The sequence below is a fragment of the Mustelus asterias genome, chromosome 3 (genome assembly GCF_964213995.1).
Source record: "Mustelus asterias chromosome 3, sMusAst1.hap1.1, whole genome shotgun sequence".
NCBI classification, from domain to species: Eukaryota; Metazoa; Chordata; class Chondrichthyes; order Carcharhiniformes; family Triakidae; genus Mustelus; species Mustelus asterias.
Genome location: NC_135803.1, coordinates 85,388,016 through 85,415,044, shown reverse-complemented (window position 1 = coordinate 85,415,044; position 27,029 = coordinate 85,388,016). Strand labels below are relative to the sequence as shown.

Below are 27,029 nucleotides of genomic sequence, written 5' to 3'. Positions count from 1 at the left end.
GTTTCAGTAATTGCTATAATATCCCAGTCCCACGTACTCATCCATGCCCTGAGTTCATCTGCCTTGCCCATCAGGCCTCTTGCATTGAAATAAATGCAGTTTAATCTGGACTTCCCTTGCTCTCTGTCTTGCCTGATCTGTCTGGTACTAGGATTACTGACACTGCCTTTACTACTTAATGTGCTCTCTTTAACTTCTGTGCTGTCCTCAACCTTCTCTTTTGTCTCCCTACTGCTTTGGATCCCACCCCCTGCCAAACTAGTTTAAACCTTCCCGAGTGGCGCTAGCCAATCTCCCCATCAGGATGTTAGCGTCTTTAAGACAGAGATAAATAGGTTCTTGATTAATTATGGGATCAAGGGTTATGGGGAGAAGGCAGGAGAATGGGGCTGAGAATCATATCAGCCATGATTGAATGGCGGAGCAGACTCGATGGGCCGAATGGCCTAATTCTGCTCCTATATCTTATGGTTTTATGGCAAGGCCAACGACTGTTCCCCGGTTGTGGTGGCCGGGTGCTTTCCTCGCCGGAGAGAATCTCTCCTGGCGAGGCCACAAAGGCAAGTGAAACCAGACGATTGTGTCCCAGGTTCGCTAATACTATGCAAATTAGAATTGTAATACATTTGCATAAATTATTCAGCCTCTCGCCAGAAATGGGAGAGAGGCTGACAGTGCCACATATCCGGTGCCAGTAAGATCGTGAGAGCCAAGAAATCGGGCACAATTCTGATTTCTTAGCTCTCGCACAATTTTACCGGCTTGCTCCATCCATTGATGGATGGGGTTAGCTGGTAAAAGCACAATGGCAGACAGTGCGTTGAACCCAGGTTCGATTCCCAGCTTGGGTCACGGTCTGTGCGGAATCTGCACGTTTTCAACATGTCTGGGTGGGTTTCCTCCGCGTGCTCCTGTTTCCTGCCACAATCCAAAAGATGTGCTGTTTAGGTGCACTGGCCGTACTAAAATTCTCCCTCAGTGTACCCAAACAAGTACCGAAGTGTGGTGATGAGGTAATTTTCACAGTAACTTCATTGCAGGGTTAATGTAAGCTTACTTGTGACACCAATAAAATAAAAATATATAAACTTTCCTTCACACACAATTTCTCGCCCTCACACACGCACGCGCTCTGTCTCTCGCGCACGCACGCGCTGTCTCTCGCGCACGCACGCGCTCTGTCTCTCGCGCACGCACGCGCTCTGTCTCTCGCGCACGCACGCGCTCTGTCTCTCACGCACGCTGTCTCTCGCACACACACGCTGTCTCACTCTCCACTCCCTCACACATACTGTCTCTCTCATGGTGGCATAGTGGTTAGCATTGCTGCCTCACAGTGCCAGGGACCCAGGTTCAATTCCGGCTTGGGTGACTCTATGCAGTTTGCACATTCTCCTTGTGTTTGCGTGGGTTTCCTCTGGGTGCTACAGTTTCCGCCCACAGTCCAAAGATCATAGAAATCATAGAAACCCTACAGTGCAGAAGGAGGCCATTCGGCCCATCGAGTCTGCACCGACCACAATCCCACCCAGGCCCTACCCCCACATATTTTACCCGCTAATCCCTCTATCCTACACATCCCAGGACTCTAAGGGGCAATTTTTTAACCTGGCCAATCAACCTAACCCGCACATCTTTGGACTGTGGGAGGAAACCGGAGCACCCGGAGGAAACCCATGCAGACACGAGGAGAATGTGCAAACTCCACACAGACAGTGACCTGAGCCGAGAATCGAACCCGGGACCCTGGAGCTGTGAAGCAGCAGTGCTAACCACTGTGCTACCATGCCGCCCGCACGGACATTAAGATGTGCGGGTTAAGTTGAATGGCCATCGTAAATTGACCCTTAATATCAGGGGAACTAGCTAGGGTAAATGCATGGGGTAATGGGGATAGAGCCTGGGTGGGTGCAGACCCGATAGGCTGAATAGCTTCTTTTTGCACTGTAGAGATTCTGTGATTCAATGATTCTCACACACACTCACTCTCCCATGTACTCACACTCTCACTTTCTCATACTCACACACTCTCTCTCTCTCTCTCTCTCACACATAAACACTGTCTCACACACACTGACACACCGGAAGTCTAGCGCCCCACCCGCTCCGGAATCGGAACGGACAAGGGGCAGACAATGGTAATGTCCATTGACCTCAGGCAGGAATTTCCGGCCTTGCTCGAGTGAGGCCGTAAAATCCTGCCCACTGTCTGTCTCTCTCTCTCTCTCTCACACACACACACACACACACAAACACACTCTCGCTCTCACTCTCTCTCTCACACACACACACACACACACAAACACACTCTCGCTCTCACTCTCTCTCTCTCTCTCACACACACACACACACAAACACACTCTCGCTCTCACTCTCTCTCTCTCTCTCACACACACACACACACAAACACACTCTCGCTCTCACTCTCTCTCTCTCTCTCACACACACACACACACAAACACACTCTCGCTCTCACTCTCTCTCTCTCACACACACACACACACAAACACACTCTCGCTCTCACTCTCTCTCTCTCTCTCACACACACACACACACAAACACACTCTCGCTCTCACTCTCTCTCTCTCTCTCACACACACACACACACAAACACACTCTCGCTCTCACTCTCTCTCTCTCTCTCACACACACACACACACAAACACACTCTCGCTCTCACTCTCTCTCTCTCACACACACACACACACAAACACACTCTCGCTCTCACTCTCTCTCTCTCTCACACACACACACACACAAACACACTCTCGCTCTCACTCTCTCTCTCTCTCTCACACACACACACACACAAACACACTCTCGCTCTCACTCTCTGTCTCTCTCTCTCTCTCACACACACACACACACAAACACACTCTCGCTCTCACTCTCTCTCTCTCTCTCACACACACACACACACAAACACACTCTCGCTCTCACTCTCTCTCTCACACACACACACACACACACACACTCTTGCTCTCACTCTCTCTCTCACACACACACACACACACACAAACACACTCTCGCTCTCACTCTCTGTCTCTCTCTCTCTCACACACACACACACACAAACACACTCTCGCTCTCACTCTCTCTCTCACACACACACACACACACACACTCTCGCTCTCACTCTCTCTCTCACACACACACACACACAAACACACTCTCGCTCTCACTCTCTCTCTCACACACACACAAACACACTCTCGCTCTCACTCTCTCTCTCTCTCTCTCTCACACACACACACAAACACGCTCTCGCTCTCACTCTCTCTCTCACACACACACAAACACACTCTCACTCTCACTCTCTCTCTCTCTCTCACACACACACACACACAAACACACTCTCGCTCTCACTCTCTCTCTCACACACACACACACACAAACACACTCTCGCTCTCACTCTCTCACACACACACACACACAAACACACTCTCGCTCTCACTCTCTCTCACTCTCTCTCTCACACACACACACACACAAACACACTCTCGCTCTCACTCTCTCTCTCACACACACACACACACAAACACACTCTCGCTCTCACTCTCTCTCTCTCTCTCACACACACACACACACAAACACACTCTCGCTCTCACTCTCTCTCTCTCTCTCTCTCACACACACACACACACAAACACACTCTCGCTCTCACTCTCTCTCTCTCACACACGCTGCCACTGTCACACATGCAGTACTTCCTCAGTTGTTTGTATTGAAAAATCCACTCCAGGTTTTCCAAATTACACTTTCAAACAAAACTTCCACTCCACTTTTAACAAGGAATTCCGCATCCAGGTTTTATATCTCCCCTTCAGGATTTCTTTGTCTTGACTGTTGCACCAATTGTTGACAATTGTTTTAACTCTCGATTCCCCGATTCTGGTAAGATTGCCCCAGACATTTGATTTACCTCTGAAACCTGATTTCCCACTTTAAATCTGGTTACCGCAGATCTCCCTTTAACTCAGAACACTTTGTTTGCTTATCTCTTGAAGTCCCCTGATCTCTGTTCTCAACTTCAGTCTTAAGATATTATTTCTGTCCCGATTGGCTGGTTATCTAGACTGTATTGGGTTCTTTGGGAAGTCTGCCTCTTTGCAGCTCCCTTGTCCTGTCTAGCTTGTCTTTGTTGAGTTGAGAGATGTTCACTCCCTGGTGTCCCATCTTCAACTGCAAACAAATTCAGCAAAAACTAAATTCAAAAGGCTTTTCTACCTTAAAGGAGTCCCAGTTACTAAGCAACAACCAGAGGCTTCTGCCAGCTGATTTACTTTTTATGCCATAATCCTCTCTAAGTACAATTGAATTACAATTGCAACTGAGTCAACCCCGCTGGACTGAAGCGAGGCCATGGAGGACCGCCAGGAGGTTAAGGGTAGGGGGGGTGCCCCCGGTCTGTGCCAGCCTGGCCCCCTGGCACTGCCCAAGAGGCAAACTGGCAATGCCCAAGGGTCACGTTGGCACTGTGTATCTGATTACTAGACCAGCAACATTTCCACTCTGTCAACATCCAATGTTGTTCAGATGCCATCCTTCTATATCATTTAATTGTCTACAGATTAATGATTAACTGAAAGAAGGAAACAGAAGGAGCAATTCATTATGAAGTAATTCTCATTAATGAGTGTGTCCATTTCTTCAACCTCATCAGCACATAATTATCTTCCCATGAAATGAGCCGTACCTGGGGTTCATTTGATTGTAAAAATGCAACAATCTGCATTTATAATAAATTTCTTAACATTAAATTGTCCCTGGGTGCTTCACAGAAGTGTAATCAGATCAACATTTATGTTGAGCCAAAGAAGGAGCTGTAGTATAGGGAAGCAAAAGCTTGGTCCACACACTAGATATAAGGAGGAAATATTGGACACAGAGTGAAACACATTCATAGCTCCAAACACTTACCGCAGTACTGTCATGTAGAGAGGATTGTGGGTCAGGGAGGCTATCATTCCAATGAAAGAGATGCTGAAGACCATTGAAAAAAGCAGGTAGGAACAGCTGACTTTGCAGTGTCCGGGATGAGCATAATCTTCATTGTTAGATGTCTGAATGCAGCGGCAATTATTGTATGTCTGGATCAAAAGGAAGAAGTGACATGAGTCTTCAACAACTCCTTGAACATAATAATAAAGCCAAGAAATAGTTGCATGTTTCCTCATCCTTTGTCACACATTTGTTGACTAACAATGATCACGCATCATCAAAGTATCAGTCAGAACTTCCTGAGCATTTGATTAGACTAAATTAATACAGGGTCGTTCTTTAAAAAAAAATAAAGATAGGGCTGAGAAATACCTGTGCATTTCATGGTGGAAATCATAATGATGACATTTTACTTGATGACTAATATCAAACTAGTGCAGGTAATTGAAGTACATCAATGTCTCTGGTCCTGAGCAAGTGTATAATCCTTTAAAGGACCATTCTCTTTAAGAACCACATTGCACCTGAAATAGGAGATATTTCCCATAAAAGGCTTGAAATATATTAGAAATTGAAGGGCTACAACAACTTTCATTTATTTAGTGCCTTTAATATAATAAAATGTTCCAAAGGCACTAAATAGAAACAACATAAAGTATGACACTGAGCTACATAAGGAGATACATTGGAGTCACAGGTGAACAAAGTGGTGAAGAAGGCATTTAGCATTGGTTTCATTGGTCAGAACATTGAATACAGGAGTTGGGATGTCTTGTTGAAGTTGTACAAAACATTGGTAAGGCCACACTTGGAATGCTGTGTACAGTTCTGGTCACCCTGTTATAGAAAGGATATTATTAAACTAGAAAAAGAGTGCAGAAAAGATTTACTAGGATGCTACCGGGACTTGATGGTTTGAGTTATAAGGAGAGGCTGGATAGACTGGGACTTTTTTCTCGAGAGCGTAGAAGGCTGAGGGATGATCTTATAGAGATCTATAAAATAATGAGGGGCATTGATCAGCTAGATAGTCAATATCTTTTCCCAAAGGTAGGGGAGTCTAAAACTAGAGGGCATAGGACTAGAGGGCATAGAACTAGCTTTGGGGTTTAAAAAAAAGGCAGCATGGACAAATTGGGCCGAAGGGCCTGTTTCCATGCTGTAAACCTCTATGACTCCTCTATGACACTGAATGACCTGGCCTCCACAGCCCTCTGTGGCAATGAGTTCCCCAGGTTCACCACCCTCTAGCTGAAGAAATTCAGTTTTAAAGGCGTGTACCTTCACTGAGGTTGTGCCCTTGAGTTCTAGTCTCTGCCACTGGTGAAAACATTCTCTCTACATCCACTCTATTTAGGCCTCTCAGTATTCTGTAAGTTTCAATTAGATCCCCCCTCATCCTTCTAAACTCCATGAAGTACAGGCCCAGACTGCTCAATCGCTCCTCATATGACTAATTCTTCATTCTTGGGATCATTATTGTGAACCTCCTCTGGACCCCCTCCAAGTCCTTCCTTAGATCTGGGGCCCAAAACTGCTCACAGTATTCCAAATGGGGTCTGACCAGAGCCTTACACAGCCTCAGCAGTACATCTTGTAGAACCGGTGGCCACTGAGGGCCCCCGGAGAGGTCGAGGACAAGTGGGGTGACCCTCTTGGCACTGCCAGTCTGACACCTTGGCAATGCCCATCAGGCACCTTGGCACTGCCCACTGCCTGAAAGGGATCAGGCCTATGGTGGTGGGGCCTGAAGGGGCGCAGTCAGGCCGGGGCAGCCTGATTGGGGAGGGAGGGAGAGAGGAGGGGCCCACTGCCACTTTACGTGCGATCGGTGGGGGAGGGGTATGGGACGTGATTGACCTGGGCGGTGGGGGGAGGGGCGGCGGGGGTGTTGTTTCCGGGTGGTGTGGGGCTGCAGGCCACCGTAATAGCGAAGGGGATGGGGTCGAGGCCACCTGCAACAGCAGAGGCCTGGCAGATTTCTCTCTCTGTCAGGCCTCTGCTGTTGCAATTGCGCATGTGCAGCCACAGAGGTCTGCCCATGTACAATAGCTCCCTCTGCTGCAAGAGCAAACTGGCTAGCAAGTTAGGACCTGCCCACTGCCTCGAGTGGCTGGAAACAGTGTAACCCACTTTTTCATGCACGTAAGTCTATTGGATCGGGAGTAAAGATTTGCCCAGAAATGAATGTGAAACTCCCCCATTTTCATGCGAGTTGGACACTTAGAATTCTTCCCATAAAATCTGTGTGCGTGTGTGTCTGCGAGAAAGCTGGACGGACTTGGAACTGGGAGAGTTTCAGATCCGTCTTTTGAGCAAGTCCAGTACTTGCTGCAGAAGCCTGTGGGCGGGGCTTAATGCACCCGAAACCCTGTAGAGGGAGGTAGTGCGCATGTGCAGGTCTCTGATGCTGCACATGCATATTCTGACAGAAAAGAGAGAGCTGTTAGGCCACTGCGAGTGCAGGCAGCCTGATGCATCTCCCCTCCCCTGCAATCACGGGTCCTACTGCCTGAGATACAGCATTGTCGTCCCCCCGCACTGCCCAAATCGATCGCAGACACCCACCTCCCCCACCAATTGCTGAGCTGTCACCCTCCCCCTACCAATCGCTGCAGAGTGGCAGCAGGCCCCCCACTGATCCGTGCAGAGTGGCAGTGGGCGCCCTCTCCCTCCCTATCCCCCACTGATCCCTGCAGAGTGGCAGCGAGCTCCCTCTCCCTCTACCGATCCCTACAGAGTGGCAGTGGGCGCCCTCTCCCTCCCTACCCCCCACTGATCCCTGCAGAGTGGCAGCGAGCTCCCTCTCCCTCTACCAATCCCCTACAGAGTGACAGCGAGCTCCCTCTCCCTCTACCAATCCCTGCAGAGTGGCAGCGGGCTCCCTCTCCCTCCCCTGATCCCTGCAGAGTGGCAGCAGGTTCCTCTCCCTCCCTCCTCCCCACCGATTGCTGCAGAGTGACAGCAGGCCCCTCTCCCTCCCCCGATCCCTGCAGAGTGGCAGCAGGTTCCTCTCCCTCCCTCCTCCCCACCGATTGCTGCAGAGTGACAGCAGGCCCCTCTCCCTCCCCCGATCCCTGCAGAGTGGCAGCGGGTACCTCTCCCTCCCTTCCCCCCCACCGATCTCTGCAGTGTGGCAGCGGTCCTCCTCCCCCATCAGCCCCTCCCCCAGTTTTACCCTCCCCCCCTCTGACCCCACCCCCACTGACCCCTCCACCCATTAGCCCCACCCTGGCACTGCCTAATGGTCATTGTCCAGGTGCCAGGGTGGCACTGCCAGTCTAGCACCACCCAAGGGGCATCCATCGGTGAGGCCAAGTCGACAGCGACCCATTCATGGGGAGCATGTCTATTCCTCGCTGGCGAGAAGCTTTCCCAGCGAAGTCAGAAAGGGAGGCAGGACCAGAGAATTGAACTCTGGGCTCACTAAGCAGATGCAAAACAACAGTAAAATAAATTTACATGCATTAACCTGCCTCTCGCCCATTCCCGACGAGAGGCTGACCGCGTCAGAAATCCGGCGCTCATAAAATTTTTGCCTGACTTTACCACCGCATCGCGCCTGAAAACAGGTGCAACATGATAGTAAAATCACCCCCATAGTGTGCGTGTGTGTCTGTGTGTGTGCGAGACAGAATGTGTGTGTGTGCTTGTGAAAGATAGAGTGTATGTAAGAGAGAGAGACAGTGTGAGTGAGTGTGTGTCTGAGAGAGAGAGTGTGTGTCAGAGAGAAAGTGTGTGTAAGAGACAGAGTGCGTGTGAGAGAGAGCGTGTGTGTCTGTGTGAGAGAGGGAGAGAGAGTGGGAGAGAGAGTGTGAGTCTGAGAGAGAGAGAGAGAGAGAGAGACAGTGGCCAGGCTTCTCAACACGCCTTTAGCGGGATTTGCGACCAGTGTCTGGCCAATCGCGAGTCTCCAAGGCTCTTTTTTTCAATGTAATCAGTTCCAAACTCGAAATTGGTGTGGAGCTGATTACCAGAGTGAAATCTCAATTTCCATATGATTAACAGGCCCAGGACGGTAGTCGCTGAGCCCACTAACGTCACCCATAGAAACAGAAAAACTACAGCACAAAAACAGACCCTTCGGCCCCACAAGTTGTGCCGAACATATCCCTACCTTTTAGGCCTACCTATAACCCTCCATCCTATTAAGTCCCATGTACTCATCCAGGAGTCTCTTAAAAGACCCAATTGAGTTTGCCTCCACCACCACTGACGGCAGCCGATTCCACTCGCCCACCACCCTCTGTGTGAAAAACTTACCCCTAACATTTCCCCTGTACCTACCCCCCAGCACCTTAAATCTGTGTCCTCTCATAGCAGCCATTTCCACACTGGGAAAAAGCCTCTGAGAGTCCACCCGATCTATGCCTCTCAACATCTTATAGACCTCTATTAGGTCTCCTCTCATCCTGCGTCTCTCCAAGGAGAAAAGACCGAGCTCCCTCAGCCTATCCTCATAAGGCATGCCACTCAATCCAGGCAACATCCTTGTAAATCTCCTTTGCACCCTTTCAATCTTTTCCACATCCTTCCTGTAATGAGGCGACCAGAACTGAGCACAGTACTCCAAGTGGGGTCTGACGAGGGTCTTATATAGTTGCATCATTATCCCCGGACTCCTAAACTCAATCCCTCGATTGATAAAGGCCAGCACACCATATGCCTTCTTAACCACCTCCTCCACCTGCGGGACCGATTTTAGAGTCCTATGGACCCGGACCCCAAGGTCCTTCTGATCCTCTACAGTACTAAGAGGCTTTCCCTTTATATTGTACTCCTTCATCCCATTTGACCTGCCAAAATGGACCACGACGCATTTATCTGGGTTGAAGTCCATCTGCCACTTGTCCGCCCAGTCTTGCATCCTATCTATGTCCCTCTGTAACTTCTGACATCCCTCCAGACTATCCACAACCCCACCAACCTTCGTGTCGTCGGCAAACTTACCAACCCATCCCTCCACTTCCTCATCCAGGTCATTTATGAAAATGACAAACAGCAAGGGTCCCAGAACAGATCCCTGGGGCACACCACTGGTGACCGACCTCCATTTAGAAAAAGACCCATCTATACCCACTCTCTGCCTCCTTTGGACATCTCCACATCCTTTGGACAAGCCAGTTCTGGATCCACAGGGCAGCAGCCCCTTGGATCCCATGTCCTCTCACTTTTTCTAGAAGCCTTGCATGGGGGACCTTATCGAACGCCTTGCTAAAATCCATATAAACCACATCTACCGCTTTCCCTTTGTCAATGTGTTTAGTCACATTTTCGAAGAACTCCACCAGGCTCGTAAGGCACGATCTGCCCTTGACAAAGCCATGCTGATTATTCTTGAGCATACTAAACCTCTCTAAATGCTCATAAATCTTCTCCCTCAGGATGTTCTCCATCAGCTTACCAACCACTGAGGTTAGACTCACCGGTCGGTAATTTCCTGGGCTATCCCTATTCCCCATCTTGAAAATAGGAGCCACATCCGCAATCCTCCAATCCTCCGGCACCTCTCTCGTCTCCATCGACGACGCAAAGATCATCGCCAGAGGCTCTGCAATCTCTTCCCTCACCTCCCACAGTAACCTGGGGTACATCCCATCCGGACCCGGCGACTTATCTATCTTGATGCCATTCAAAGATTCCAGCACAACCTCTTTGTTAAAGTCCACATACTCAATCTTTTCCGTCCACCGCAAGCCCACAGTACATCCACCCAGGTCCTTCTGCTCTGTGAAAACTGAGGCAAAATACTCATTAAGCACCTCTGCCATTTCTCCTGGTTTCATACAGACTTTCCCGCCTTCACCTTTTATAGGCCCTATTCCTTCACGTCTCATCCTTTTACTCTTCACATATTTATAGAACGCCTTCGGGTTCTCCTTAATCCTACCTGCCAAGGCCTTCTCGTGACCCCTTCTGGCTCTCCTAATTTCCTTCTTTATTCCCTTCCTACAAGCCGTACACTCATCTAGATCCCTATCTTCGCCAAGCTCTCTGAACCTTTTGAGTGCTTTCCTTTTCTTCTCGACTAGGTTCCGCAGAGCTTTCGTACACCACGGTTCCTTTAACCTACCAACTCCTCCCTGTCTGCTCGGAACGTTGTCCTGTCGAACTCTAGACAGACATTCCTTGAAAAACTGCCACCTCTCTTCAGTACATTTCCCCGAGAATACCTCCTTCCAATTTACTCCTCTAATTTGCTGCCTTATGTCTTCATATTTCCCCTCACTCCACATAAACGCTTTCCCAGCTTGCCTGATCCTCTCTTTTTCCAATGCAAGCGTAAAGGAGATAGAGTTATGATCGCTATCCCCAAGATGCTCTCCCACTGAGAGATCTGACACCTGTCCAGGTTCATTGGTCAGTATCAGATCAAGTACAGCCTCTCCTCTTGTAGGCTTGTCCACATGCTGTGTTAGGAAACCCTCCTGAACGCACCTAACGAACTCCTCCCCATCCAATCCCCTTACCCTCGGGATATTCCAATCTATGTTTTGGAAATTAAAGTCTCCCATCACAACAACTCTGCTATTATTGCATCTCTCCAGGATCTGTTTCCCTATCTACTCCTCCACCTCCCTGTTACTATTGGGCGGCCTATAAAAAACTCCCAGCAAAGTGATTGACCCCTTCCCACTCCGAACTTCCACCCACAGAGACTCGGTGGACAATCCCTCCACAGCAAACACCTTCTCTACAGCTGTGACACTATCCCAGATCAGCAGTGCCACTCCACGCCCTCTCTTGCCTCCCTCCCTGTCCTTCCTGAAACATCTGAATCCCGGCACCTGGAGTATCCAGTCCTGACCCTGAGACATCCAAGTCTCCGTAATGGCCACCACATCACACTTCCAGGCATCGATCCATGCTCTGAGCTCATCCCCTTTATTCACTATACTCCTGGCATTAAAGTAAACACATCTCAATCCTTTGGTCTGAGCTCTCCCCTTCTCTATCACCCGTCCATCTTGCACTGTCTATGTCCCTTCTCTGTTTGCGAGCTACCTTCCTTGCTCCCAGTCACCTTGTCGCGATCCCCTCCCCCCAACCTATCTCGTTTAAATTGATAGTTTAAATGGCGGGAACCCCAGCATGATGGTTTACAACTGCTCCCCACTAACAGGGAATAGGAATCCTCATCCGGCTGGTGACGAGAGGCCATTGAGGCCCCCCACACCCCCCGGGAGGTCGGAGCAAAGGCGGGTGCCTCTTGGGCAGTGCCAGCCTGGCACCCTGGCACTGCCCATGGGGCACACTGACTGCTATGGGGGAGGGACCAGAGGGAGGCAGGGCCTATTGGAGGTGATTGATGGGGGAGGGGGATCCACTGCCACTCTGCAAAAGGATCAGTGGGAGAGGCTGATCATGGATGCGGGGGTTCAGGGCTGGCCATGTGTGTGTGTGTGGGGGGGGGGGGGGGGGGGGGGGGGGGGGTAGGTCGGGGCTGGCCGTCGGTGGTAAACTGGCAATCAGGAGGGTAGATCGAGGCTGGGAGGGGAAGGTCAGGGCTTGCCATGGGGGTGGCAATTTGGGTGGGGCTGGGAGGATCGGGGATTTCAAAGAGGGGTGAAATTGGGGCTGCCCCGGGGGAGAGGGTGTTCATAGGCCAGCGATCAGGAGAAGGGGGGGGGGGGGGGGGGAATTGGGAAGGCTGGGGGATTGGGGGGAAGGGGTTGGGAGGCCAGCAATCAGGGTGGAGGTTCGGGGATAAACAGGAGGCAGCAATTGGGAGTCGGCGATGGAGGGGAGGCAGTGCTCATGCGCCGATCCCCCCACTGCCAAATTGGTGCATGTGTAGTGGCCCACCATGCTGCCGGCCTCTCCAGCAGGATGAGGTCCTGTCCCCCACTTACCAGCATGAATTGCTCTCAGGCGAAGCATAGAGTTGTCACAGATTAGATCAGGTATGTACACCCAAACAATGGGCGGGAAATTCTCCCATTTTCCCACCCATTGGGCATTTAGTTCTTTTTGGGGAGAATCCCGACCAGTGTGTTTGTGTGTGTATGTGTGAGAGACTGTATGTGTGAGTGTGTCTGAAAGTGTGACTGTGTGTGTGTGCGAGAGAGACAGCGAGAGAGAGACAGTGTGTATGTGTGTTGTGTTTCTGTGTGAGAGACAGTGAATGGGAATTTACAGCCTCGCTCGTCCCGAAACCGTAAAATCCCGCAACAAGGTCAATGGACCTTCTCATTGTCCGCCCCTTGCCCGCTCCGATTCCCCTGATGGGCGAGACAGCAAAATCCCGATTGTGTGTGAGAGAGATAGAGTGTGTGTGTGTGTGTGGGAGAGAATGTTTCTGTGTGAGAGAAAGTATGTGAGAGGCAGTGTGTATGTGTGAGAGAGGGAGGGAGAGAGAGAGAGAGAGAGATACAGGACAGGATTTTCCGACCACTCTTGGCCCAAGACCGGAAAATCTCACATGGCCCATAGTATGTGCATTTGTGAGAGAGACACACAGGCCGGAACTTTACCAGCACGTGGTCAATCGAGGCGGGCAAGGCTCGCAGAATGGCATTCTCCATTGGCCTCGGGTGGGATCTTACAAGCCTTGGGCAGGCGAGGCAGTAAAATTCTAGTCAGTGTGTGTGTGTGAGAGAGAGACTGTGTGTGAGACAGTTTTTTAAATTCATTTGTGACACATGGGCCTGGCTGGCTGGTAAGCATTTATTGATGTGGAGATGCCGGCATTGGACTGGGGTAAATACAGTAGGAAGTTTTACAACATCAAGTTAAAGTCATGAGGACGGCCTCAACCGGGATATTGGGTTCATGTCACACTATTTGTAATCCCCACAGCTTGCCTGGACAAAATCACAAATGGAAGGGTAGAGTGTGGTGGAAATAATTTTTTGAGGTGTGTCTATTTCAATGCCAGGAGTATTGTGGGGAAGGCAGATGAGCTGAAGGCGTGGATAGACACGTGGAAATATGACATTATAGCCATTAGTGAAACTTGGCTACAGGAGGGGCAGGACTGGCAGCTCAATGTTCCAGGGTTCCAATGTTTCAGGCGGGATAGAGGCAGAGGGATAAAAGGTGGGGGGGTGGCATTGTTGGTCAGGGAAAATGTTACAGCGGTACTCAGGCAGGATAGATTAGGGAGCTTGTCTACAGAGGCCCTATGGGTGGAGCTGAGAAACAGTAAAGGTATGACCACATTAATGGGCTTGTATTATAGACCACCCAATAGTCAGCGAGAATTGGAGGAGCAAATCAGCGGAGAGGTAGCTGACAACTGCAAGAAACACAAAGTTGTGACAGTAGGGGATTTTAATTTTCCACATATAGATTGGGACTCGCATACTGTTAAAGGTTTAGACGGGGTAGAGTTTGTAAAATGTGTTCAGGAGAATTTTCTACATCAGTATATAGAGGTGCCGACTAGAGAGGATGCGATATTGGATCTCCTATTGGGAAATGAGTTAGGGCAAGTGATGGATGTGAGTGTGAGGGAACACTTTGGATCCAGTGATCATAATGCCATTAGTTACAACCTGATCGTGGATAAGGATAGATCTGGTCCTCGGGTTGAAGTTCTGAACTGGAAAAAGGCCAAATTTGATGAAATGAGAAGGGATCTGGGAAGTGTGGATTGGCACAGGCTGTTCTCTGGTAAGGATGTAAATGGAAAGTGGGAGGCCTTCAAAGGAGAAATTTTGAGAGTGCAGAGTTTGTATGTTCCTGTCAGGATTAAAGGCAAAGTAAATAGGAATAAGGAACCTTGGTTCTCGAGGGAGATTGTAACACTGATTAAGAGGAAGAGAGAGTTGTATGAAATGTACAGGCAGCAAGGAACAGATCAGATGCTCGAGGAGTATAAAAAGTGCCAGAAGCTACTTAAGAGGGAAATCAGGAGGGCTAAAAGAAGACATGAGCTTGCTTTGGCAGACAGAGTGAAGGAAAATCCAAAGAGCTTCTATAGGTATGTTAGGAGCAAAAGGATAGTGAGGGATAAAATTGGTCCTCTTGAAGACCAGAGTGGTAGACTGTGTATGGAACCAAAAGAGATGGGGGAGATACTAAATGGTTTTTTTGCATCCGTATTTACTGAGGAAATGGGCATGGAGTCTACGGAAATAGGGCAAACTGGTAGGGAGGCCATGGAACCTTTACAGATTAAAGGGGAGGAGGTGCTCGCTGTCTTGAGGCAAATCAGAGTGGATAAATCCCCAGGACCGGACAGGGTATTCCCACGGACCTTGAGGGAAGCTAGTGTTGAACTTGCAGGGGCCCTGGCAGACATATTTAAAATGTCAGTATTCACGGGGGAGGTGCCGGATGATTGGAGGGTGGCTCATGTTGTTCCGTTGTTTAAAAAAGGTTCCAAAAGAAATCCGGGAAATTATCGGCAAGTAAGTTTGACGTCGGTGGTGGGCAAGTTATTGGAAGGTGTGATAAGGGATAGGATCTACAAATATTTGGATAGACGGGGACTTATTAGGGAGAGTCAACATGGCTTTGTGCGTGGTAGGTCATGTTTGACCAATCCATTGGAGTTTTTCGAGGAGGTTACCAGGAAAGTGGATGAAGAGAAGGCGGTGGATGTTGTCTACCTGGATTTCAGCAAGGCCTTTGACAAGGTCCCTCATGGGAGGTTAGTTAGGAAGGTTCGGTCGCTAGGTATACATGGGGAGGTAGTAAATTGGATAAGACACTGGCTCAATGGAAGAAGCCAGAGAGTGGTTGTGGAGGATTGTTTCTCTGAGTGGAGGCCTGTGACGAGTGGTGTGCCGCAGGGATCGGTGTTGGGTCCATTGTTGTTTGTCATCTATATCAATGATCTGGATGATAATGTGGTAAATTGGATCAGCAGGTTTGCTGATGATACTAAGATTGGAGGTGTAGTGGACAGTGAGGAAGGTTTTCAAAGCTTGCAGAGGGATTTGGACCAACTAGAAAAATGGGCTGAAAAATGGCAAATGGAATTTAACGCAGACAAGTGTGAGATATTGCACTTTGGAAGGACAAACCAAAGAAGAATGTACAGGGTAAATGCTAGGACTCTGAAGAGTGCAGTTGAACAGAGGGATCTGGGAATACAGGTACAGAATTCCCTAAAAGTGACGTCACAGGTGGATAGGGTCGTAAAGAGTGCCTTTGGTACATTGGCCTTTCTAAATCGGAGTATCGAGTATAAAAGTTGGAGTGTTATGGTAAGGTTATATAATGATGTGGAGATGCCGGCGTTGGACTGGGGTAAACACAGTAAGAAGTTTAACAACACCCGGTTAAAGTCCAACAGGTTTATTTGGTAGCAAAAAGCTTTTGCTACCAAATAAACCTGTTGGACTTTAACCTGGTGTTGTTAAACTTCTTACAAGGTTATATAAGACATTGGTGAGGCCGAATTTGGAGTATTGTGAACAGTTTTGGTCACCTAGTTACAGGAAGGATGTAAATAAGATTGAAAGAGTGCAGAGAAGGTTCACAAGGATGTTGCCGGGACTTGAGAAGCTGAGTTACAGAGAGAGATTGAATAGGTTGGGACTTTATTCCCTGGAGCGTAGAAGATTGAGGGGAGATTTGATAGAGGTGTATAAGATTTTGATGGGTATAGATAGAGTGAATGCAAGCAGGCTTTTTCCGCTGAGGCTCGGGGAGAAAAAAACCAGAGGGCATGGGTTAAGGGTGAAAGGAGAAAAGTTTAAAGGGAATATTAGGGGGGGCTTCTTCACGCAGAGAGTGGTGGGAGTGTGGAATGAGCTGCCGGATAAAGTGGTAAATGCGGGGTCACTTTTAACATTTAAGAAAAACTTGGACGGGTTCATGGATGAGAGGGGTGTGGAGGGCTATGGTCCAAGTGCAGGTCAGTGGGACTAGGCATAAAATGGTTCGGCACAGACAAGAAGGGCCAAAAGGCCTGTTTCTGAGCTGTAATTTTCTATGGTTCTATGGACCTGCAGAGTTTCACTGGCTGTCCTGTCTGGAGACAATACACATCTCTTTAACCTGTTTTGTGCTCTCTCCACTCACATTGTTTGTATCTTAAAGACTTAATTAGCTGTAAGTATTCGCATTCCAACCATTATTCATGCAAATTGAGTTTGTGTCTTTCTGTGCCCTGTTTGTGAACAGAATTCCCACTCACCTGAAGAAGGGGCTTGGGGCTCCGAAAGCTTGTGTGGCTTTTGCTACCAAATAAACCTGTTGGACTTTAACCTGGTGTTGTTAAACTTCTTACTGTGTTAAAGCATTTATTGCCCATCCCTAGTTGCCCTTGAACAGAATGGCTTGTTAGGCCATTTCAAATGGCAGTTGAGAGTCAACCACATTGCTGTAGCTCGAGAGTCACACGTCGGCCAGAATAAGTAAGAACAGCAGATTTTCTTCCCTAAAGGACACTAGTGTGTATGTGTGGGAGAGTCTGTGTGTGACTGCATGAGAGGAGAGAGAGTGTGTGTGTGTGTATGTATGTGTATGAAAGAGTGTGTTTGTGGATATGTGTGTGTGTGAGAGAGTGTGTGTGAAAAGTGTGTGTGGCTGTGATGTGTGAGTGAGTGCGAGTGTGAAAAGTGAATGAGTGTGAAAGAGTGTGTGTGTAAGAGTGTGTGTGAGAGAGAGAAAGAGAGAGAGAGATTGTGTGTGTGTGGGGGAGGGAGTGTTTGTTATATGAGAAAGTATGAGAGACAGTGTGCGTGTGTGAGAGAGACAGTGGGCCTGGTTTTACCATCACGTTGTGCCCGTTTTTGGGCACGAAAACTTGGTAAAGTCAGGCGTGAGACGTGTAGCGCAATCCACGCCCACCTCCGCGCCAGTTCTCCCTTTACCAAGGCCTGAAAATGGCTGCGACTGGGACTGCACCCGAAATGGGCATGACGGCCTTTGAAATGCATTTGCATGCATTTAATTTGACTTATTGAGCTGCATGCCCAACTTTACTGGCACTTTCCCTTTACCACGGTGTTTGTACATTCAGAATCAACGCAAAACAGACATGCTCCATATTAGTGAGGAGGTAAGTGCCTAGCGTCGGATGGCTCTATGCTTGAGATTGGTGGGGTGGAGGGGGGAGGCGGGGGTTCTGCTGCCACTCTGCCTGAGATCAGTGGGGGTGAAAGGGGGGTCTGCTGCCACTCTGCCTGAGATCAGTGGGGGTGAAAGGGGGGTCCGCTGCCACTCTGCCTGAGATCAGTGGGGGTGAAAGGGGGGTCCGCTGCCACTCTGCCTGAGATCAGTGGGGGGGGGGGGGGGAGGGTGGATCACTCTGCCTGAGATCAATGGGGGGGGAAGAGGCCCGCGATCGGTTTGGTTGGGGGGATAAGGGGGCCAGTAATGTTGTGGGGGTGGGACAATGTCTGTGGGGGCCAGGGGGAGGCACTATCCGGCCCAGGAGGGATTGGCAGGGGAGCAGCATTCTATCATTTTGTTCTGCATATGCGCAGTTGGAGGCGCCGATCGGAGCTGCAGGGTTTCGGGCGCGTTAAGCCCCGTCCACAGGCTTGTGCAGCACGATTTGGACTGGCTGATATTTTTGCAGGCAGAGTGCGTATGGAGGCGCCTCAGAATGGGTCTAAAAGTCGGATCTGAAACCCTGCCAGTTTCAAGTCCGCCCAGCAGTTCGAATCAAAATGGTAAAATAGGGCCCTGTGTGTGTGTGTGTCTGAGAGAGATGGTGTGTGTGTGAGAGAGAGAGACAGTGTGAGAGTGTGCACAAGAGAGAGAGAGAGAGAGAGAGAAAGACAAAGGGGGGCGGTGAGAGTTTTCCCACCCTGCCCACCACAGGAATTGTAGAGGACGGGGAGCGGACCATGCAAAGGTCAGTTGACCTCAGGCTGGATTTTGTGATTTTGGGGCGGGCGCGGCCGGAAAATCCTGCCCAATGTGTCTGCGGGTGGGAGAGAGACAGTGGCTAGGATTTTATGGCCTTGCTCGTCCCGAAACCGTAAAGTCCTGCCCGAGGTCAATGGACCTCCCCTTTGTCTGCCCCCAGCCTGCTCCAATTCCCGTGGCAGGCGGGGCAGTAAAATTCTGGCCTCTGTGTGTGTGTGTGCGTGAAAACGTATGTGTGTATCTGAGAGAGAGAATGTATGAGTGGTGTGTGTGTGTGTGAGAGAGTGTGTGTGTGTGTGAGACAGAGAGTCAGTGGGTGTGTGTGAGAGAGTGTGTGTGTGAGGGAGAGGGAGTGTATGTGTGTGTGTGTGAGAGGGAGTGTGTGTGTGTGTGTGTGTGAGAGAGAGGGAACATCTGTGGTGGGCAAGTTATTAAAGAGGATTCTGAGGTAAGATATAAAGGCATTTGGAATGTCAGGGTTTGATTAGGAGTAGTTAGCATGGTTATGTGCATGGGAGATCATGCCTTACAAATTTGTTAGACTTCTTTTAGACCTCCGGTTGGAGGTCTGTGACGAGTGGTGTTCCGCAGGGCTCTGTACTGGGACCTCTGCTGTTTGTGATATATATAAATGATTTGGAGTGTAAGCGGACACAAATTTCTGTGATTCTTTAGATTAAATGTTTCTTAGAATAAAATCAAATAAATGAAACAGGCCAAAGCAGCACCCAGGCACAAAGTGTGAACAGACAAGCAGGTCTTTTAAAACGCAGAAACAAGGCTGACAAAAAGACTCAGGAACTCACATTAGCGTACCCTTCCATTTAATTAAATTGGCTCCAAGGATATCAGGAAGCCTTTATCAAACACTTCAGAAGGTCTCCTAGACCTGGAAGACTTCCTGATATCCAATTAAACACCTATTGTATAAGAAACTCCGGAGATCTCAGACAAATCTCACCTCCCTAGACTGGGCAATCACCAGACTTAACACATCAACTCCGCACCTAAAAACCCATTAAACAGGATGACCATAGCAGAAAACCATAAACAAACCATTTACACATCAACTACAGAATATGGCTATAACTATAACCCGTTTTGGCAGGCCTTCAGAGTACCTTCGGGACTGTTATTGTATGTATGTCCTGATTGTCCCTCCGTCGACGTAATGCAATAAAGCTGTGCCATTGTTGAACCTGACTCTGGGTCCGTAGTGGTCGTATTCGCTCACTCGCGCTAACAGGAGGAAGATGTAGCTGGTGTGATCAGTAAGTTTGCGGACGACACAAAGATTGCTGGAGTTGCGGATAGTGATGAACATTGTCAGAGAATACAGCAGGATATAGATAGGCTGGAACATTGGGCGGAGAAATGGCAGAGGGAATTTAATCCAGATAAATGCGAAGTGATGCATTTCGGTAGATCTAATGTAAGGGGGAGCTATACAATAAATGGCAGAACCATCAGGAGTATAGACACACAGAGGGACCTGGGTGTACAAGTCCACTGATCCTTAAAGGTGACAGCACAGGCGGAGAGGGTGGTGGAGAAGGCATATGGCATGCTTGCCTTTATTGGACGGGCATAGAATATAAAAGTTGGCATATGATGTTGCAGCCGTATAGAACGTTGGTTAGGCCACATTTGGAATACTGCGTCCAGTTCTGGTCGCCACACTACCAGAAGGACGTGGAGGCTTTGGAGAGAGTACAGAGAAGGTTTACCAGGATGTTGCCTGGTATGGAGGGTCTTAGCTATGAGGAGAGATTGGGTAAACTGGGGTTGTTCTCCCTGGAAAGACGGAGGATGAGGGGCGACCTAATAGAGGTGTATAAAATTATGAAGGGCATAGATAGAGTGAACAGTGGGAAGCTTTTTCCCAGGTCGGAGGTGACGAACACAAGGGGTCACGGGTTCACCTCTCCACCCAATTTTCCAGCCTATATCCTGCTGTATTGCCCGACAATGCTCTTCGCTATCTGCAAGTCCAGCCATCTTTGTGTCATCCGCAAACTTGCTGATTACACCAGTTACACCTTCTTCCAAATCATTTATATATATCACAAATAGCAGAGGCCCCAGTACAGCGCCCTGCGGAACACCACTGGTCATAGACCTCCAGCCGGAAAAAGACCCTTCGACCACTACCCTCTGTCTCCTATGGCCAAGCCAGTTCTCCACCCATCTAGCCACTTCTCCTTGTATCCCAGTGGGTTTCCTCCGGGTGCTCCGGTTTCCTCCCACAGTCCAAAGATGTGCGGGTTAGGTTGATTGGCCATGCTAAAATTGCCCCTTAGTGTCCTGGGATGTGTAGATTAGAGGGATTAGCGAGTAAAATATGTTGGGATATGGGGGTAGGGCCTGGGTGGGATTGTGGTCGGTGCAGACTCGATGGGCCGAATGGCCTCCTTCTGCACTGTAGGGTTTCTATGATTTCTATGATTTCTATCTTTGGATTGTGGGAGGAAACCGGAGCACCTGGAGGAAACCCACGCAGACACGGGGAGAATGTGCAAACTCCACACAGTGACCCAAGCTGGGAATCGAACCCAGGTCCCTGTGAGGCAGCAGTGCTAAGCACTGTGCCACAAGTAGGCTTAGTGTCACAAGTAGGCTTTCATTAACAGTGCAATGAAATTACTGTGATCATCCCCTCGTCGCCACACTCCGGTGCCTGTTCGGCTACACCGAGGGACAATTTAGCATGGCCAATGCACCTAATCAGCACGTCTTTCGGACTGTGGGAGGAAACCCACGCAGACACGGGAAGAACATGCAGACTCTGCACAGACAGTAACCCAAGCTGGGAATCGAACCCGGATCTGAAGGGTGATCTTGTAAAGGTGTTTAAGATCATGAGAAGCATGAATAGGGCAATACACTCAGTCTTTTTCCCAGGGTTGGGGAATCAAGAACTCGAGGGCATAGGTTTAAGTTAAGAGGGGAAAAATTAATGGGAACCAGAGGAGCAATCGTTTTACACAGAGGGTGGAACACATGTGGAATGAGCTGCTGGAAGAAGTGGTTGAGGCTAGGACTTCGGCAACATTTAAAAGGCATTTGGACAGATACATGGATAGGAAAGGAGGGCTATGGGCCAAATGCAGGCAAATAGGGTTAGCTTAGATGGGCTTTTTGGTCAGCATGGACCAGTTTGGGCCGAAGGGCCTGTCTTCGAGCTGTAGATTCTATGATTCTATGAGTGTGTTTGAGAGTGTGTGAATGGTTGTGAGAGTGAGGAAGACAGTGGGTGGGATTTTACGGCATTGCTCGAGCGAGACTGGAAATTCCCGCCCAATGTCAACAAAAAATTCCGTTATCCGCCCCTCACCTGCTCTGATTCCGTGGTGGGCGGGGCAGTAGAATTCCGGTGAGTGTGTGTGTATACGTGAGAGATCGACTGAGTGCGTCTGTGTATGAAAGAGAAAGTGTATGTGTAAGAAAGAGAGATTGTGTGTCGGAGAGAGAGAGATAGTGTGTGTGAGTGAAAGTGAGAGTGTGTTTTAGTGAGAGAGTGTGGCTGGCATCTTACTGCCTCGCCCACTACGGGAATCGGAGCGGGCAAGGGGCAGACAATGGGAAGTCTGTTGACCTCGGCGGGATTTTACAGTTACGGGACAAGTGAGGCCGTAAATTCCCGCCCAGTGTGTGAGTGAGAGAGAGTGTGTGTCTGTGAGTGACAGTGTGTGTGTGAGTGAGAAAGTGTGTGTGATAGTGTATGTGTGAGCGAGAAAGCGTGTGTGAGAGAGTCTGAGTGAGAATGTGTGTGTGTATGTGTGAGTGAGAAAGTGTGTATGTGAGTGAGAAAGTATGTACGAGTGTGAGAGTATGTGAGAAAGTGTGTGCGTGAGAGTGTTTGAGTGAGAAAGCGAGAGTGTGTGTGAGAGAGAATGTGTGAGTGCGAAAGACAGAGGCTACCAAATGTCCAGGATGGGCAAAAAATGGGAGACTTGCTCACCCGTTATTTTGGCATGTTCAAATCTGCTATTTTATGTACTTAAAACCAAAAAAAAAGCAGAAACTGAAATTCGACTCCTGGGGGGGTGGGCGGGACTTAAGTTGCCCGAGAGCCGGCAGCTTGGATTGGAGGCCCGAAATGCGCATGCGTGCAAAAGTTCAAAAACTGCAGCTCTCCTGCCAGAACCCCCCTGCTGTGGACACAGCCTTCCCCTGCCCTCCACTGACTTGAGTCGACTTCCCCCCCCCGCCCCCCCATTGGATCTCACACGCCGGCACCCCACGCTTGCGCACTCTCCCTCTTATCCCCCCTACCCCAGATCGTCCCTCTCCTTCACCCCCCCTCCCAAAAAATGTCCTTGCTGGCAGTGAGCAACTCGCCCTTCTTCCCCCATGTCCTTGATGGTAGTGTGCAACTTCCGCCACTCCCCCCCCCATGTCCTTGATGGCAGTGTGAAACTCCCCCCTCGCACCCCCATGTCCTTGATGGCAGTGTAAAACGTCCCCCTCATGTCCCCGATGATAGTGTGCAACTCCCCCCTCGCATCCCATTTGCAGATTTTCCCTGTAACCATCGTCTTCCCCCATCACCACAGTGGCACAGTCCTCCTCCGACCCCCATCAACACACCTGCAAGTGTTACCTTGGCTTCCTCCTGAGTACAAAAAATCAAACTGGATCTTGCTGGAATCTCCCAACAGGCATGTGACTCACTTAGCTGAACTGCCTTAACAAGGGAGACCTGTATATAAGCCCCAAGGATGGGCAGAAAGGCAGGCAGGGCAAGAGGATGACTGTCAGAAAAACCATGCCTCGGTTTTCAGAGGGAGAGCTAGCAAGGCTGCTGGAGGAGGTAGACGAGAGGAGGGACACCTTTCCCCCCGGATGGACATCGAGCCGGGGGGGGGTGCAAGGCAGAGCAGCCTGGGAGGCAGTGACAATCAGTGCAAGGTCACTGGAAAGAAGAACAGGCCACCAGTGCCAAAAGAAAATCAATGACCTCATAAGGGCAGCAAGGATGAGTGCACATCCTGGTCTGGCATCGTCCCCCTATGTGACCCCTGCTGTGTGCACTCTCGCTCCCCCCCCCCCCCCCCCCCCATGACACCTTGCATGCTTTCAGCCCCTAGCACCTGTCTCCACCTTCCCCGCCCCCGCACCTTGAGTTGCCACACAATCCCTGCCCTCTGAGGGTCACCACCTAACATTGTGCATGCTTCCAGCTATCGACCTTTACATGCCTCCTTCTGTTCCCATGGGAGAAGAATATCCATAATATTTGGGAGCAGCAGAAGACGTGGGGTGGTGTGCCCAATCTAAGAGTTCCATCCGGTTTTGAGAAGTGGGCACTGGATCTGGCGGGGGAGGATGACAACCCTGCCATCAGTGACAACCAGGTCGGGCTGCAACACAGACATGAGCACCTGCCAATCCTCCAAATGTTTCAGCTATCTCAAGTAAGTTGCATGCAGCCCAGAATCCTGTCCCCCGCCCCCCCCCCCCCCCCACCCCCCTCCTTGCACTCAACCTTCTGTTCTGTGTTGTAGGAAATGACCCAGATGCATTGGGCCCGTCTGGCACTGCCGCACTCCCTGCTGCTCCTGCTGAAACTCCACAGGATGTCTTGGAAGACTCATCGGAGGAAGGGCAGGAGGAAACCTCCGAGGCCAGCATCAGTTCTGCGACAGCTTCCACCTCACAGTTCACCATCTCAGACACTATCATCTCGGCAGGGTAAGTTAGTGGTGAGGCTTCTGGATCACTCTGTGGTGCGCACGGCACATTTGTTGATGTACATCAAGTGGAGGTGGGAATGTCTTGAGGCCTCTGGCACGTGGGAGCCTGACGGAGGAGAGGACCCAGCTGGCCTCATGCCAGATGTTGGACCTCTGCGGTTAGTTCTCCTTCAGCTGCTGGAAATGCAGCAAGAGTTGGGCAATGCAGGAGGGTGTGTCGGCCACACTGCAGCAACTGCGAGGCTGTTGGGAGGAGTCCCAGAACTTTCAGGTGGAGCAGCTATTGCTGGAATTGCATGGTACCCAGGCCAACACTGTAAGGATGGCGTCTGCGATGGAAGACCTGGGACCGGAAATAATCGCCATGAGTGTTAGGGTCCAAGCCATGGCCGAGTCGCAGGAGGCCATGGCAGTGTCCCAGAGTGCCATGGCTGAGGCACTCGGGAGCCTAACGGAGATTCTGTGGCTCATTGCCGAGAGGCTTGACAGGTTGCAGGAGACCCAGCTGCTGACATAGCCCGCCGAGACACAGCGGGCTATGGCAGCAGCATTCAGAGCATGACCCACTCACAGCAGAACATGGCTGAGGAGCTACAGAGCATAGCTCAGTCTCAGAGGGCACTTGCTTTGCCATTGACAGGTGGTCCCAGACTCATAGAACATAGAACATAGAACATTACAGCGCAGAACAGGCCCTTCGGCCCACGATGTTGCACCGACCAGTTAAAAAAAAACTGTGACCCTCCAACCTAAACCAATTTCTTTTCGTCCATGAACCTATCTACGGATCTCTTAAACGCCCCCAAACTAGGCGCATTTACTACTGATGCTGGCAGGGCATTCCAATCCCTCACCACCCTCTGGGTAAAGAACCTACCCCTGACATCGGTTCTATAACTACCCCCCCTCAATTTAAAGCCATGCCCCCTCGTGCTGGATTTCTCCATCAGAGGAAAAAGGCTATCACTATCCACCCTATCTAAACCTCTAATCATCTTATATGTTTCAATAAGATCCCCTCTTAGCCGCCGCCTTTCCAGCGAAAACAATCCCAAATCCCTCAGCCTCTCCTCATAGGATCTCCCCTCCATACCAGGCAACATCCTGGTAAACCTCCTCTGCACCCTCTCCAAAGCCTCCACATCCTTCCTGTAATGTGGGGACCAGAACTGCACACAGTACTCCAAGTGCGGCCGCACCAGAGTTGTGTACAGTTGCAACATAACGCTACGACTCCTAAATTCAATCCCCCTACCAATAAACGCCAAGACACCATATGCCTTCTTAACAACCTTATCTACTTGATTCCCAACTTTCAGGGATCTATGCACACATACACCTAGATCCCTCTGCTCCTCCACACTATTCAAAGTCCTCCCGTTAGCCCTATACTCAACACATCTGTTATTCCTACCAAAGTGAATTACCTCACACTTCTCCGCATTAAACTCCATCCGCCACCTCTCGGCCCAACTTTGCAACCTGTCTAAGTCTTCCTGCAAACTACGACACCCTTCCTCACTGTCTACCACACCACCGACTTTGGTGTCATCAGCAAATTTGCTAATCCACCCAACTATACCCTCATCCAGATCATTAATAAATATTACAAACAGCAGTGGCCCCAAAACAGATCCCTGAGGTACACCACTTGTAACCGCACTCCATGATGAATATTTACTATCAACCACCACCCTCTGTTTCCTATCCGCTAGCCAATTCCTGATCCAATTTCCTAGATCACCCCCAATCCCATACATCTGCATTTTCTGCAGAAGCCTACCATGGTGAACCTTATCAAACGCCTTACTAAAATCCATATATACCACGTCCACTGCCTTGCCCCCATCCACCTCCTTGGTCACTTTCTCAAAAAACTCAATAAGGTTAGTAAGGCACGACCTACCTGCCACAAAACCATGCTGACTATCACCTATCAATTCATTACTCTCCAAATAACTATAAATCCTATCCCTTATAATTTTTTCCAACATCTTGCCGACAACAGAAGTGAGACTCACCGGTCTATAATTCCCGGGGAAGTCTCTGTTCCCCTTCTTAAACAATGGGACAACATTCGCTAACCTCCAATCTTCTGGTACTATACTCATAGGAACATCGACGAGGGTTCGGCCACCGTGGCAAGAACGCAGGTGGGTGTCCAGGACTGGCAGGGCCAAGTGATGCCGGAGCTTCTGAAGCTTCGTGCAGAAGCTCCGCCATCCAATGGAGTGACCCAGGGGCCCATTAGCACCCCAAGAAAGGAGTAAGGGCTGCAGCCCATGCCGAGGCCTTCCAACCAACAGACTGTAGCCGTTGCTGCGCCTTCATACTCCCCCCTTCTTGACTCTGGTGCATATCAAGGGCAGCAGGATGAACAGGATGGCATGGATATGTTCTGACACCAGAAAGCGGACCAGGGCCCTCCAGGGGATAACCGCCAAGGGCATCACAGATCATGGAGCACGTAATGCAGCTGACCACCTCCATCTCTGATGTACATTCTGAGGACACACCTCGAAGTAGTGATAGGCCACATAAAGTTAGAAAGTTGTTGGTCACCATGGTGGCTCGGGTGAAGGTTGATGGCTGTGTGCAACTCCCCTCTCGCACCCCCCC

The 27,029-nt window shown here is 49.8% G+C and overlaps 1 protein-coding gene across 4 annotated transcripts in view; it reads right to left on the bottom strand.

Annotated features, from left to right (window-relative positions):
- Positions 1–27,029, bottom strand: part of LOC144491451 (solute carrier organic anion transporter family member 2A1-like) — a 450,593-nt gene that overhangs the window by 50,191 nt on the left and 373,373 nt on the right. For all 4 annotated transcript variants that reach the window (XM_078209279.1, XM_078209280.1, XM_078209282.1 and 1 more), the window contains one exon: positions 4,921–5,090. In XM_078209279.1, the coding sequence (XP_078065405.1) occupies positions 4,921–5,090 (170 nt within the window). The remainder of the gene's footprint in view (positions 1–4,920; positions 5,091–27,029) is intronic.